Here is a 13,051-nt window from a genome sequence, read left to right as displayed (position 1 = left end):
AAGCGGACACGGAGCAATGGATCCAAACTATAAGAAAGAAGATTCCACCTAAACATTAGGAAGAACTTCCTGACAGTAAGAGCTGTTCGACAGTGGAATTTGCTGCCAAGGAGTGTGGTGGAGTCTCCTTCTTTGGAGGTCTTTAAGCAGAGGCTTGACAACCATATGTCAGGAGTGCTCTGATGGTGGTTCCTGCTTGGCAGGGGGTTGGACTCGATGGTCCTTGTGGTCTATTCCAACTCTATGATTCTATGATTCTTGAAAGCTTCCTCCTCACCTGCTTTGAGAGACATTGAAAGGTGTTCCAAACCTCGTTGCAGCACCTCCATGTGGAAATACATATAATATGTATATATGACATCTTTCTTTCTTTCTCCTAGCAAAAGATGTTACTCACATCTGCCCATTCACCGGCGCCATTAGAGGAACTCTGACAGTTACAAATTACAGGCTATATTTTAAAAGCATGGAAAGGGTAAGGCTCGAATTGAGCAACTTTTCACTGGGTTTTTTTGGGGGGGGGGTACCTTATTTTTTTCAAGTGCAAGCTGGGAAGGGTAGAGAGGGTATGCTTTGAAAGAATTGGGTAGCTGGTCTTGGGGAATGACCTCTGCGTCCCACTTTACAGAGGATGGTCCTTTTTTGGAAGCATCCTGTTCTTTGGGCTGCTGTCTCATCCAAGTCTGGTTTAAAGAGAAAGAACCCTAAGAAGCAAGCGCCCTGGCCATAGTCTTCCCCAGTGTGGTGAGGAGTCTTGTTGGTTGGTTGGCGTCCATTTGTCTTGGGAGAAAATTGAGGAGTGTGCCTTCAGGTGAAGTACAACTACAGTGGTACCTCTGGTTGCGAACGGGATCCGTTCCGGAGCCCCGTTCGCAACCTGAAAGTAACGCAACCCGGTTCTGCATGCGTGCGGGTCGTGATTCGCCGTTTCTGTGCATGTGCGTGACGTCATTTGCGCGCAAGTGGCGAAACCCAGAAGTAACCCTTTCCAGTACTTCCGGGTTGCCATGGGACGCAACCTGAAAAAATGTATCATGAAGCAAACGTGACAAGAGGTATGACTGTATAGTCATTGAGTAGTTTCCAACTACCATATTTTTTGCTCAATAGGATGCACTTTTTCCCCTCCAAAAATTAAGATGAAATGTGTGTGCGTCCTATGGAGTGATTGCAGGCTCCTTGGCTTCAGCGATTGTAACGCAAAGCCTCCGAAGCTCAGAGGGAGCGCTCCCTCCGCGCTCCGGAGGCTTCGCGTTGCTTTCGCTGAAGCCTGGAGAGCGAGAGGGGTCGGTGCGCAACGACCCCTCTCGCTCTCCAGGCTTCAGAATAGCCGCCTGAAGCCTTCGGAGCGCAGTGCGAGTTCCCGCTGCGCTCCACAGGCTTCAGGTTCCTTTTGCTGAAGCCGGGAGAGCAAGACTCTCCTGGCTTCAGCAGAGAGGGAGAGCTGCGCAGCGCCCCTTCAGCCAAGCGGGAGGAGAAATGGAAGGGGCTCCGTTTCTCCTCCCGCTTGGCTGAAGGGGCGCTGAGCAGAGAGGGGGAGAATATATATATTTTTTTGTTCTCCCCCTCTAAAGCAAGGTGCATCCTATGGTCCGGTGTGTCCTATAGGGCGAAAAAAGGGTAAATATATCCCCCAGTGGAGGGATGTCCAACCAGTAGATCACAATCTGCTGGTAGATCCCCAGCTGATCCTGGTAGATCACAGGATCCTTATCGTAACAAAAAGTTACGGGGGGAAAGCTGAAAAACTCTGTGCAATCCTCCCACCCCACACACGCTCCTCCTCCAATGACAATGGGTAGATCACTGCCCTTTTTTTATACTGGGAGTAGATCGCATTCTCTTGGGCGTTGGACATGCCTGCCTAGTGCAAGGATTTCCACTTGCTCCATGGAATTTCTCCCCCCTTGTCCGCATGTATGGCCTTGCTCTGAAGGGTTTGGTTTGGTTTCCGAACGTTTTGGAAGTTGAACGGTACGGCTGTACTTTGTTTTAGGAGGTTTTAGACTTTTCACTAACGCACTACATTTCTTCCCCAGGACCCTCCGTTTGTTCTTGATGGTCCTCTGGGAGTGATCAACAGAGTGGAGAAAATTGGAGGCGCTTCTAGCCGCGGCGAAAATTCATACGGCCTTGAGATTGTGTGTAAGGTAAAGCAGATCCATCTATGGTTGGTGAATTTTGGGTACGTTCTTGTCCCACAGCAGTGGTCTGTTATGTTCCTAAAAATCACATGTTTTTTAATTCCTCTTTGCTGACGTGAAATAGAGCAGCCCTGCAGAAAGCTGCCATGTAGGACTTGAAGCTGAGTTGGCTAAACCAAGAAGAAAATACTGTATTTTTCCATGTATAAGACCATATTTTTCCCCAAATTTTTTTAGTTTAAAACTGGGAGTTGTCTTATACAGTGGACCCTCTGGATACAAATGTAATTCGTTCCAGGGGTCCGTACGTACCCCAAAAAATCCGCAAGTAGAGGCGCTGCTTCTGTGCATGAGCACGTGGCAAAACCCAGAAGAATACACTTCCATGGTTGCCGTATTCACAACCCAAAAGTTATGTTACCCAAGGGTAATGTAATCCGTGGGCCCACTGTACACAGAATGCTGCAATTATTTATTCCTTAATTTTGGGGCTCAAAAAATAGGGGTCCTCTTATAAATGGGGGCATCTTATACATGGAAAAATACGGTATATTTTTCCCCCAGTGCTCTATATTGAAACCTCCATACACACTGCCCAGGCTTGTACCCCTGGGAGGTCCTCTTGGTGCTGCTAACACATCGGTTTGCCTTCACCCCTGGAGGCATACTCCATTGTCTCTTGATACAGATAGAGGCCAACAACAATAGTACTGAGGTTTCAGAAGATGCACAGAAACATAGCAAAACCAATCCCAAGCCTTTTAGACCTTCAGTCCATCATGGGAACGACTCATCTGTTTCTGTCGTTGGCATCTGTTCTTATTTGAACTGAAATATGAGGCCCTTGGGATGCCAAAGAAGGCTCTACTCTGCACCGTAAAGTCAAGTGTGAGATGTCTGATCCTTAAAGTCATGTAGGTGCTCTTCTTGCTGTGTCTAACTCTCCCCTTCAAGATATTGCAGTTCTACTTGGGGGTAAGAAAGAGCCCCCACCAGCGTAGCTAGTGGTCAGGAACGATGGGATTTGTAGTCCAGTGACATTTGGAGGGCACCCGATTGCAGAAGGCTGGTCTGCTGAGTTTGGCCTAACATTTTTCAGGATGTCCGGAATCTCCGGTTTGCGCACCGCCCCGAGGGCCGCACGAGAAGGTCCATATTTGAGAACTTGACAAAATACGCTTTTCCCGTGTCAAATCATTTGGTAAGTGCTTTTCTCTTGCTCTTGTGGCGCACATGGTAAAATCGACATGAATTTAGCCATTCTTAAGAGATAAATTACCGTATTTTTTGCTCTATAAGACTCACTTTTTCCCTCCTAAAAAGTAAGGGGAAATGTGTGTGCGTCTTATGGAGTGAATGCAGGCTGCGCAGCTATCCCAGAAGCCAGAACAGCAAGAGAGATTGCTGCTTTCACTGCGCAGCGATCCCTCTTGCTGTTCTGGCTTCTGAGATTCAGATTTTTTTTGTTTTTGTTTTCCTCCTCCAAAAACTAGGTGTGTCTTGTGGTCTGGTGCGTCTTATAGAGCGAAAAATACGGTACTTTGGGTCATAGTGGATGACAATCTTTCATCAGTAAATTTTTTTAAATTAATTTTTCTGCTTTACAATTTCAAATAAACATTTTACAAATTTTAAAATATCCAGCAACTTCCCTTCTTCTCTTTCCATGGTTCATTTTGCATATCTTGCATCCCTGCATATTTTACAATAACCATTCCAATTGGTTTTCTACCACTACATCCATCAAGAATTATTTACTCTGTTGAATTTATCTTAATGCTTCCAGCGTTTTCAGCTGTACACCGTTATTTTCCACATACTCATTAAACGTTTTCCAGTCCTCTTTAAACATATGTTCTTCTTGCTCTTTTAGTGTATGTTAAATCTGGTACACCGTAAAATAATTCCCAGTGGCTCCGGCTTAATCTTGAGCTGGGAGACCTGGGAACTTTTATTCCCCAAGCTTCCCAGCAGCAATTTGGAGCATGTTGGGGGAAATCTACTGGTGCTTGCAGCCTTAGACTCGGGCAGAAACCCTCCAGGTCATCACTGGTTTAGCTTACAGCATAACTGCACACTGTCATCCAAACTGAGGCAGTTGAGATCCTGACACCCTCGCCATTTCTGAGGTGAAAAATACTGGTACCACCTCTGATTGTAACCTCCTCATAGCGCACCACAAAACATGATCATCCCATGGCTGTTTTTGGTTTTAAAAAGCCAGGATACTCGTAAGGTGAATTAATTTTGAATTTTAAATTGTTGTAACTTGCCCTGAGACTTGCTGGTGAAGGGCAGGTCATAACTTTAATGATAATTAAAGTTTGTAGGACTCGAACCAATGGCTTCAAGTTAAAAGAAAGGAGATTCTGACTCAACATCAGGAAGAACTTTCTGGCAGTAAGAACTGTTTGACAGTGGAATGGTCTCTGTTGGAAGGTTGTGGACTCTCCTTCCTTGGAGGTTTTTAAGCAGAGGTTGGATGGCCATCTGTCATGGATGCTTCAGCTGAGATTCCTGCATTGAAGGGGATTAGATTAGATGACTCTCGGGTCCCTCCCAACTCTACATCTCTGTAATTCTATCATTCTAGAATTATAATTGTGCTCTGGGTGCTGGCACAAAATGGCTGCCATAGGCAACCACCACAAAAACGGAATAGGTGTCAGCCATGTGATGTTGCCTTGAAAGACTGCTCTGTATTTACACTGCCAGAAAAATTAATTCTTTTCACACAAAGTCCCTTTTCTCCCCAGCCCCCTTTTCTCCCCCCCTTTTCACTCCCTTGAAGATTTTGTAGGTAATAGATCAGAATACAAAGGAATATGAAGAAGTGTACGCCGATGTGTTAATTACAACGTACAAAGACAGTTTCTTTTCGTTCATGCCTCAGTGTTATAGAAACAAAAAAGACTGTGCAGAAATTGTTATTGGAGATGCCTAATAAAATGGAAAATGAGCTGAAAAGAACTGATTTTTTCTCTCTCTCTCTTGTTTTTAAGTCTCTTTTTGCATTTGAATACAAAGAAGTTTTCCCAGAAAATGGCTGGAAGGTTTATGATCCTGTTGTGGAGTACAGGAGGCAGGTAAGCACCTCCATTCTACCTCTGATTTACACTCCTTCCTGTATGTCAAAATTGTATACTATTGATTTAGGCTTGAGGAACCTCTGATCTGTAGGTGAACTTATTAACCCAAGTCCAAGCTGGGTTGTCCAGTTACAGGGAACCCGGCAAAGGGCTTTCTTGGTAGTGGCGCCTGCTCTGTGGAACCCCCTCCCACCAGATGTCAAGGAGATAAATAACTACACAACTTTCTGTACACATCTGGAGGCAGTCCTGTATCGGAAAGTTTTTAATGTTTGATGTTTTATTGTTTTATTTAAATATTTTCTTGGAGCCATCCAGAGTGGCTGAGGCAAACTAATTGGATAGGCAGCGTATAAATATTATTATTATTACTATCAGCGTCCTGTTGGATCAGTTGGGACATAAGCACTAAACCTTCTTCTGCTGTTGTTCCCCAACAACCTGCATTCCTCTAGTATATTTACTCCCTTTGTCTCCTGTTACATTTTAGGCAGGTATTGATGTAAGCGCTTCCATTTCCGTTTCCGAGCACAATTCAAAGTGTTGGTGCTGACCTTTAAAGCCCTAAACGGCCTCGGTCCAGTATACCTGAAGGAGCGTCTCCACCCCATCATTCTGCCTGAACACTGAGGTCCAGTGCTTAGGGCCTTCTGGCGGTTCCCTCGCTTGCGAGAAGCCAAGTTACAGAGAACCAGGCAGAGGGCCTTCTCGGTAGTGGCACCCGCCCTGTGAAACGCCCTCCCATCAGATGTCAAAGAGAAAAACAACTACCAGACTTTTAGAAGACATCTGAAGGCAGCCCTGTTTTGGGAAGCTTTTAATGTTTAATAGGTTATTGTATTTTAATATTCTGTTGGAAGCTGCCCAGAGTGGTTGGGGAAACCCAGCCAGATGGGCGGGGTATAAATAATAAAGAATTATTATATTATTATATTCCATTTGAATGATGGGAACGGGAAGCCCAAACATCTCTATCTCTTTCCAAAACAGGGGATTCCAAATGAAAGCTGGAGAATTACCAAGGTGAACGAGCAGTACGAACTGTGCGACACCTACCCTGCCCTCCTGGTGGTTCCTGCCAACATCTCGGACGAGGAGCTGAAGCGGGTAGCTGCATTCCGGTCCAGGGGACGCATACCTGTGAGCTTAACGTTGTCTCTTACTGTGGCCACAGCCACACCATGCCTTTAAAGCACCGCGGTACCGCTTTAAACAGCTTCCTCCAAAGAATTCTGGGAGTTGTAGTTAAAGGCCCGTATTCCCCTCCCAGAGCTTTAATTCCCAGAGTTCAATGTGAAGAGAGATTGATTGCTGAACCGTTCTGGGGTTCTAAAAAAATCCTCGAAAAATTATTTGAGGCCTCCTAACAACTCACAGCATAGGGACGTGGGTGACGCTGTGGGTTAAACCGCAGAGCCTAGGACTTGCTGATCAGAAGGTCGGCGGTTCGAATCCCCGCGACGGGGTGAGCTCCCGTTGCTCGGTCCCTGCTCCTGCCAACCTAGCAGTTTGAAAGCAGTTTACAGTCCAAATATGCAGCAGTTTACACGTAAGTAAAAGAAAAGTTTTTTCGGACACGGGTGGCACTGTGGGTTAAACCACAGAGCCTAGGACTTGCTGATCAGAAGGTCAGCAGTTCAAATCGCCACGACGGGGTGAGCTCCCGTTGCTCGGTCCCTGCTCCTGCCAACCTAGCAGTTCGAAAGCACCCCAGGTGCAAGTAGATAAATAGGGACCGCTCCAGCGGGAAGGTAAACGGCGTTTCCGTGTGCTGCTCTGGTTTTGCCAGAAGCGGCTTAGTCATGCTGGTCACATGACCCGGAAGCTGTACGCCGGCTCCCTCGGCCAATAAAGTGAGATGAGTGTCGCAACCCCAGAGTCGGTCACGACTGGACCTAATGGTCAGGGGTCCCTTTACCTTTACCTTTAACAACTCTCAGCAACCTTAACCTACAGCTCTCAGAATTCTTTGGGGAAAGCCATGGCCGTTTAAAGCATCGTCGTAGTGCTTTAAATGTATGGTCTGTTTCTTCGACCTTGTATTTGTTTTTATTTTGAATAAATAAAGCCTTCTTTCTCCTCCAAAGGTTTTGTCCTGGATTCACCCGGAAAGCCAAGCCACGGTCACGCGCTGCAGCCAGCCGATGGTGGGCGTGAGCGGGAAACGGAGCAAAGAGGACGAGAAGTATCTGCAGTCCGTCATGGACTCCAACGCTCAGTCCCACAAGATATTCATCTTCGATGCCAGGCCAAGTGTGAACGCTGTAGCCAACAAGGTTGGATAATCGTGCCTTTCCCAGCAGCAGGAGTCAGGAGCCTCATGCCTGGGTACCAGATGTGGCCCTCAGAGCCCCTCTGTCCGGCCCTCTGTTCTCTTCCCAACCCACTCAGTGGACCTGGTTTGGTTTGCCTGAACTCTGATAATGCCTGGGTGTATAAAGGTAAAGGTAAAGGGACCCCTGACCATTAGGTCCAGTCGTGGCCGACTCTGGGGTTGCGGCTCATCTCGCTTTACTGGCCGAGGGAGCCGGCGTACAGCTTCCAGGTCATGTGGCCAGCATGACTAAGCCGCTTCTGGTGAACCAGAGCAGCGCATGGAAACACCGTTTACCTTCCTGCTGGAGTGGTACCTATTTATCTACTTGCACTGCATGCTTTTGAACTGCTAGGTTGGCAGGAGCAGGGACTGAGCAACGGGAGCTCACCCCGTTGCGGGGATTCGAACCGCCGACCTTCTGATCGGCAAGTCCTAGGCTCTGTGGTTTAACCCACAGCGCCACCCGCGTCCCGCCTGGGTGTATAAGTGTGTGCAAAAACTCACCTGGTGTGCAGAAGTAAGGTTTTCCTTGGTTTCTGCACCCTCTTTTGGCACTGGCCCTGCCTGCCACTGGCATGTGGCCCTTGAAATGTTGCCCAAAAAGGGGAATAGAAGCCCCTGGCTGTAAAAGGTTCCCCATCCTTACCCAACTGTGTTGAGGAATCTGAGTAGTAATCAAAAACAAACGAACCGAAAACCTGATACTGTATAAGATTCTCCCTCCCTGTTTCCTCCCAGAAATGTTCTCTGGAGGGTTGGAGGTTCCAGATAAGTGTGGGAGATTGTTCTGGAACTTGAAGAAAGGAAAGGAGGAGGAATTGATCAATAATTGTTCTTCTTCTAGCAGGTGCCTTCGCTGGGGCTGCAAAGAATCCTGGGGCCTGTAGTTTACCCCTCACCGTGCTGCAATTCCTAGTACCCTTAACAAACTACAGTTACCAGGATTCTTTCGGGGGAAGCCATGTGCTCTGTGTATATATGCAGCCGGGGTCTTGAGCCAAGAAGGGCAGGCTTGGATCTAGCCCAGCAGAACACTTGATTAAAAATACAATTAGAAAGGGGCAGTAGAGTTAAAAGAGTGGTAAATCAAAGCAGCATTTTTTAATGTAGCACTCCTTCCCCAAAAGGCATTCTAAAAAGTTGGATGGTCCTATCCCATAAGCCACATCTGTTGAGCACCACAGATTCCCTCTCCCTGCCGTAGGGCAACACACTAGGCGAAAGTTCAACCTGCAGGCTTAGGGTCTTACTCGGGACAAAGGCGGTCTAACCTTCATTTTCTTCTTCAGGCCAAAGGAGGAGGTTATGAAAGTGAGGACGCCTATCAGAACGCAGAGTTGGTTTTCCTGGACATCCATAATATCCACGTTATGAGAGAGTCATTGAGGAAGCTGAAAGAGATTGTCTATCCCAACATAGAAGAGACACACTGGCTGTCTAATTTGGAATCCACCCATTGGCTGGAACATATCAAGGTACGTTGATGTGTGTGTGTGTGTGTGTGTGTGTGTCTGTTTGTGTGTGTGTGTGAATGGCAATGTGTGGGTTCTCCTACCGGTGTGGTTTCGGCAACTTCCCCCCATCCTTGGCAGGTTGCAGCACCAGCAAATTGCAGCGTCAGAGATGCAGAAGCCTAGATATTCTGTGACCTTGCTGAAGCTGCTGTAAGAGACCATCGAGAGTGGAAGCTTAATTCATCTGAGTGTTTTATGTAGGAACCTGGCTGCCTCTTCAAAAGAAGTCTCTCCCCCAGCCCCACCTTTTGAAAGAGGGAGGGAGAAGACAAAACTGAAAAATATGTGGTTTGTTAAAGGAGTGTGTAGATGATGAGCCTTAGGAGCAGGAAGTCTTGAAATGCTCACAAGTTGTCCCTTTTGAGACAGAAAGCAGCTGCCCCTAGCTGGAACGGTGGAACTCACTCCCACAAGAGGTAGCAATGGCCAACAGCTTTCGGAAAGAACTAGAGAAATTCATGCAAGATCAGGCTATCAGTGGCTGTGTTGTGTCTCCATTTTCGGAGGCAGTGTGGCTCTGAGTACCTGTTGTGGGGAAGGCTGCTGTTGCCCTCAGGTTGTGTTTGTGAGCTTCCGGTTGACCACTGTGAACACAGAGAGCTGGGCCAGATGGGCCATTGGCCTGATCCAGCGGGGCCCTCTGTGTGCTTTTATATATTGCTGAATGCACACATACGCGTTGGACTATAATTATACATACTTCATCAACCTTCTGAGAAAAATACAAAACATTAAACAAAGCCACAAAGACTTGCAAACTACCCAGCCTAAAATGAACTAATGTCTGGTTTCAATAGATTTTTCAAATGCTTAACTCAGTTTTTTAGATAAGTTCATGACGATACCAACAAAAGGTAATTTTGGTGATATTCACAATACCGAGAGATGCTAGTAGAGTTGTAGATAGATGTTAATAAAGTTGTAGACAATGAAGTTGTAGATGACAGGGTGCTGGCTTTTTGCACCTGTTTCGCCCTGGCAGTCCAAGTAGTCAAAAGGCCGCTGTTCGCCCCCAATGGGGCCCTTTTACTGGGGCTTGCAGGTAGCACACTCCCAAGATAGTTTTCCGGGCTTCTTCAGCAGTCTAATCTCAAAGTCTTGATACGTATATTGATATTCAATCTTATAGAGAATACTCTTTCTTGGCTTAAGCTTAAGAGACTGATTTGCTTAGCACTACTTCCATCAGCAGCACAGGTTGCATTTTTCTAGCATGAATGCACACATCCAGCATTCGAAATTTGCCAGGCGCGTTTTGCACCTTGCTATTGTCCACTTGCGACCAAGTGAAGATGTCCCTGCGCCAGCATGGCGCCTGATGTCTCCAACCTCTGGAGGTGCAGGCCTGGGGGTCCTTGGATCTTGACCGTTTTCACACACTAGCAGCACATCCTATAGAGTTCTATCCATTTTATTCCATCTTCACAATCAGAATGAATTTCAGCAACCCAAAAGACGTATTATCAACAAGAAAATCCTTAATAAAATAAATATTTATTAAGAATAAAAAAAAAAACCCTCTCTACCATCTTAGCTAAGACTACCAATTTTTATTTTAATGCAACTTAGCAGCATTAGTTGGCATACTATTTTATGCTGTGTATGCTGCCTGCAATAAAATGTAAGTAAACATTTCTTTCCAAAAAACAAACAAACAAAAGACGTATTATCCGGCCCCAAAAAGGGAACCAGGCATTCCGCTTTGGCGAATGTAACCCTGGTTTAAGGAGCTGTCGGGCGCCTAGCTTATGTACCTGAGTTTCTAACACGTGCAGGTTGCAAAATTGTAAAAAAAGAAGAAAGAAAGACGTGTGATCGCTCCTTGTGGAACATCCTTTCTCACTCGTTCGGTCCTCACCTCTGTAACCTGGCTATGCAGACAAAAACCCAAGACTTTGTTCCCATTCTCAATTATAATTGTCATGTATGGGGAGGGGGGAGGCTTTATGTTGTCTTATGTCAGGCCATTCTCTTTTCTCCCCAGTTGATTCTCGCCGGCGCTCTTCGTATTGCCGACAAAGTGGAGTCGGGCAAGACTTCCGTGGTCGTGCATTGCAGTGATGGTTGGGACCGGACAGCCCAGCTCACCTCACTTGCCATGCTTATGCTAGACGGCTACTACCGGACAATCCAGGGCTTTCAGGTGCTGGTGGAGAAGGAATGGCTGAGTTTCGGGCACAGATTCCAGCTGGTGAGTCGCCAACCCCTGGAGTTACCAAACTGACTGCTGAAATTTAGGGTGTGTGTGTGAATTTTTCAGCTTTCGCATTCCAGGAATGAGGGGTGCTAAAAAGTTGTAACATGACCAGGGAATCCAAAAGATGTTTTGGTTGAATTAATATAATTTTGTTTTGCTTGGTAAATGGAACGTGTGTAAAAATTGCATGGAAATCATTAAAAACGATTGCCAAATACTTGCACTTATATCACTAGTATTAGTAGTATTAGTATTTAGCATTACCTGACACTTTCAGAAGGTAAAACTAAAATTCTTTCATTTCCCAAAAGAAGTTTACGTGATTCTTCGTCAGACAAAGACTTGCCAAGTTAAATGTTGTTCAAACACAAAAATAGCAGCAGATTTGAATTCCTCACACCCAAAAACATATTTTTAAGGTCCCTCATTGAAGAAAAGTGCAGAAATTAAGTTTCACCTCCTAAAATTACATGCCTCTCTGCTATATCTTAAATCAGTGGTTCCCAATTAGCTAAATACTTCAGACCCCCTATTTTTCAAAAGCCAAGCCAAAGCCAAGACTCCTACTTTTGAAACTTTTGATATCTTTATGGTAGTTTTTGTTGTATGAATTGTGCCACAGACCCCCCCTGGGTGGGTTATACAGACCCCCTGAGATCCTCAGACCACCCATTGGGAAACCACTGTCTTTAATGATTTAAGAGGTGGTTTAGGAGGGCAGACAACTGGGACACCGGCTCCAGGGCTGTTGGCAAGGAATTGGTGGAGTTCCAAAAATGTCTACGAAAGGGAAACAAGGCAAGGAAGTTTGGGTAACAAGTTTAATGCTATATGCCCAGTTTTCTCAAGGACTGGAGAAAACAACAACAACAACTTATTGTTCTCCAAACAACTTATTGTATTTTTATATACGTGTATAAGACTCCTCCTATTTTGGGGGACTCAAAATTAAGAAAATGGGGGCGGAGATTGTTGAGCTTTTTCGGGGGGGGGGGGGGATTGCCGAAAATCGCTCACCCGCCAGACAGACAATGCTACTTGCACGCCTCGGAAAAGCCACCTATCCTCTGTCAATCACCCACCCAGTCAACACCAGCCCTTGCCGCAGCCACCAATAACAATCTCCAACTCTATCCATGTGTAAGACACTACACACTATCCATGTGTAAGACAACCCCAATTTTTAACATGATTTTTGAATAAAAGAAACTTGACAGATACATGGAAAAGTACAGTACATTTAGGCAGCAGAAAGTATTGGAGTATGCGGATATAGCAAGGCTAACTGGAAGAATCCGACAGCAGAACGATGAGACATCCCAAAAAGAATGGTCCAAATTTATGGTATACTTAGAGAAAACTGTATATAAATAAAGACACTCACAGGACTGAAATAAAACTCAGAACGTTTATTGTAAGCATTTGGTTAGACCATAAGATGTAATGCTGTAATATAATAAGGATTGTATGTTTAAAGTATAATACAAAAAATTATTAAGGAATTATAGACATTTATAGAATGTATATATAGTAAACACGCTTAAATAAGAGCAATGTAGAGAAGCCAGAAGAGGGGTGGAGGGAAGTTAATTTGGATAAGATATAGATTTTAAGGAGAATAATATTGTTAAGCTGAATTGTGTTTAAGATATTTGAAAAAAAAATATTAAAAATTATTGGAAAAAGAAAAGTATGGTACATTTAAAAGCATGAATATATTATAACATAGAGAGAATAAAAATACGTTATGGAACAGAAATGGTAGGAAAGTGTACATCCATGCCTGTCAA

The 13,051-nt window shown here is 45.2% G+C and overlaps 1 protein-coding gene across 3 annotated transcripts in view; it reads left to right on the top strand.

Annotated features, from left to right (window-relative positions):
- MTMR2 (myotubularin related protein 2) overlaps nt 1-13,051 on the top strand; it is a 43,095-nt gene that overhangs the window by 18,072 nt on the left and 11,972 nt on the right. For all 3 annotated transcript variants that reach the window (XR_014510186.1, XR_014510187.1, XM_083436490.1), the window contains exons 4-11: nt 381-475; nt 2,040-2,150; nt 3,244-3,345; nt 5,147-5,230; nt 6,224-6,373; nt 7,321-7,509; nt 8,840-9,025; nt 11,049-11,255. Coding sequence is in view for 1 of the 3 variants with exons in the window: in XM_083436490.1 (XP_083292616.1) it covers nt 381-475; nt 2,040-2,150; nt 3,244-3,345; nt 5,147-5,230; nt 6,224-6,373; nt 7,321-7,509; nt 8,840-9,025; nt 11,049-11,255 (1,124 nt within the window). In the remaining 2 variants the exon portion in view is untranslated. The remainder of the gene's footprint in view (nt 1-380; nt 476-2,039; nt 2,151-3,243; nt 3,346-5,146; nt 5,231-6,223; nt 6,374-7,320; nt 7,510-8,839; nt 9,026-11,048; nt 11,256-13,051) is intronic.

Source organism: Podarcis tiliguerta, assembly GCF_965153285.1.
Source record: "Podarcis tiliguerta genome assembly, chromosome: 4".
NCBI lineage: Eukaryota > Metazoa > Chordata > Lepidosauria > Squamata > Lacertidae > Podarcis > Podarcis tiliguerta.
Note: the sequence above shows the minus strand (reverse complement) of the source record. Positions and strands in the feature narration are given on the sequence as shown.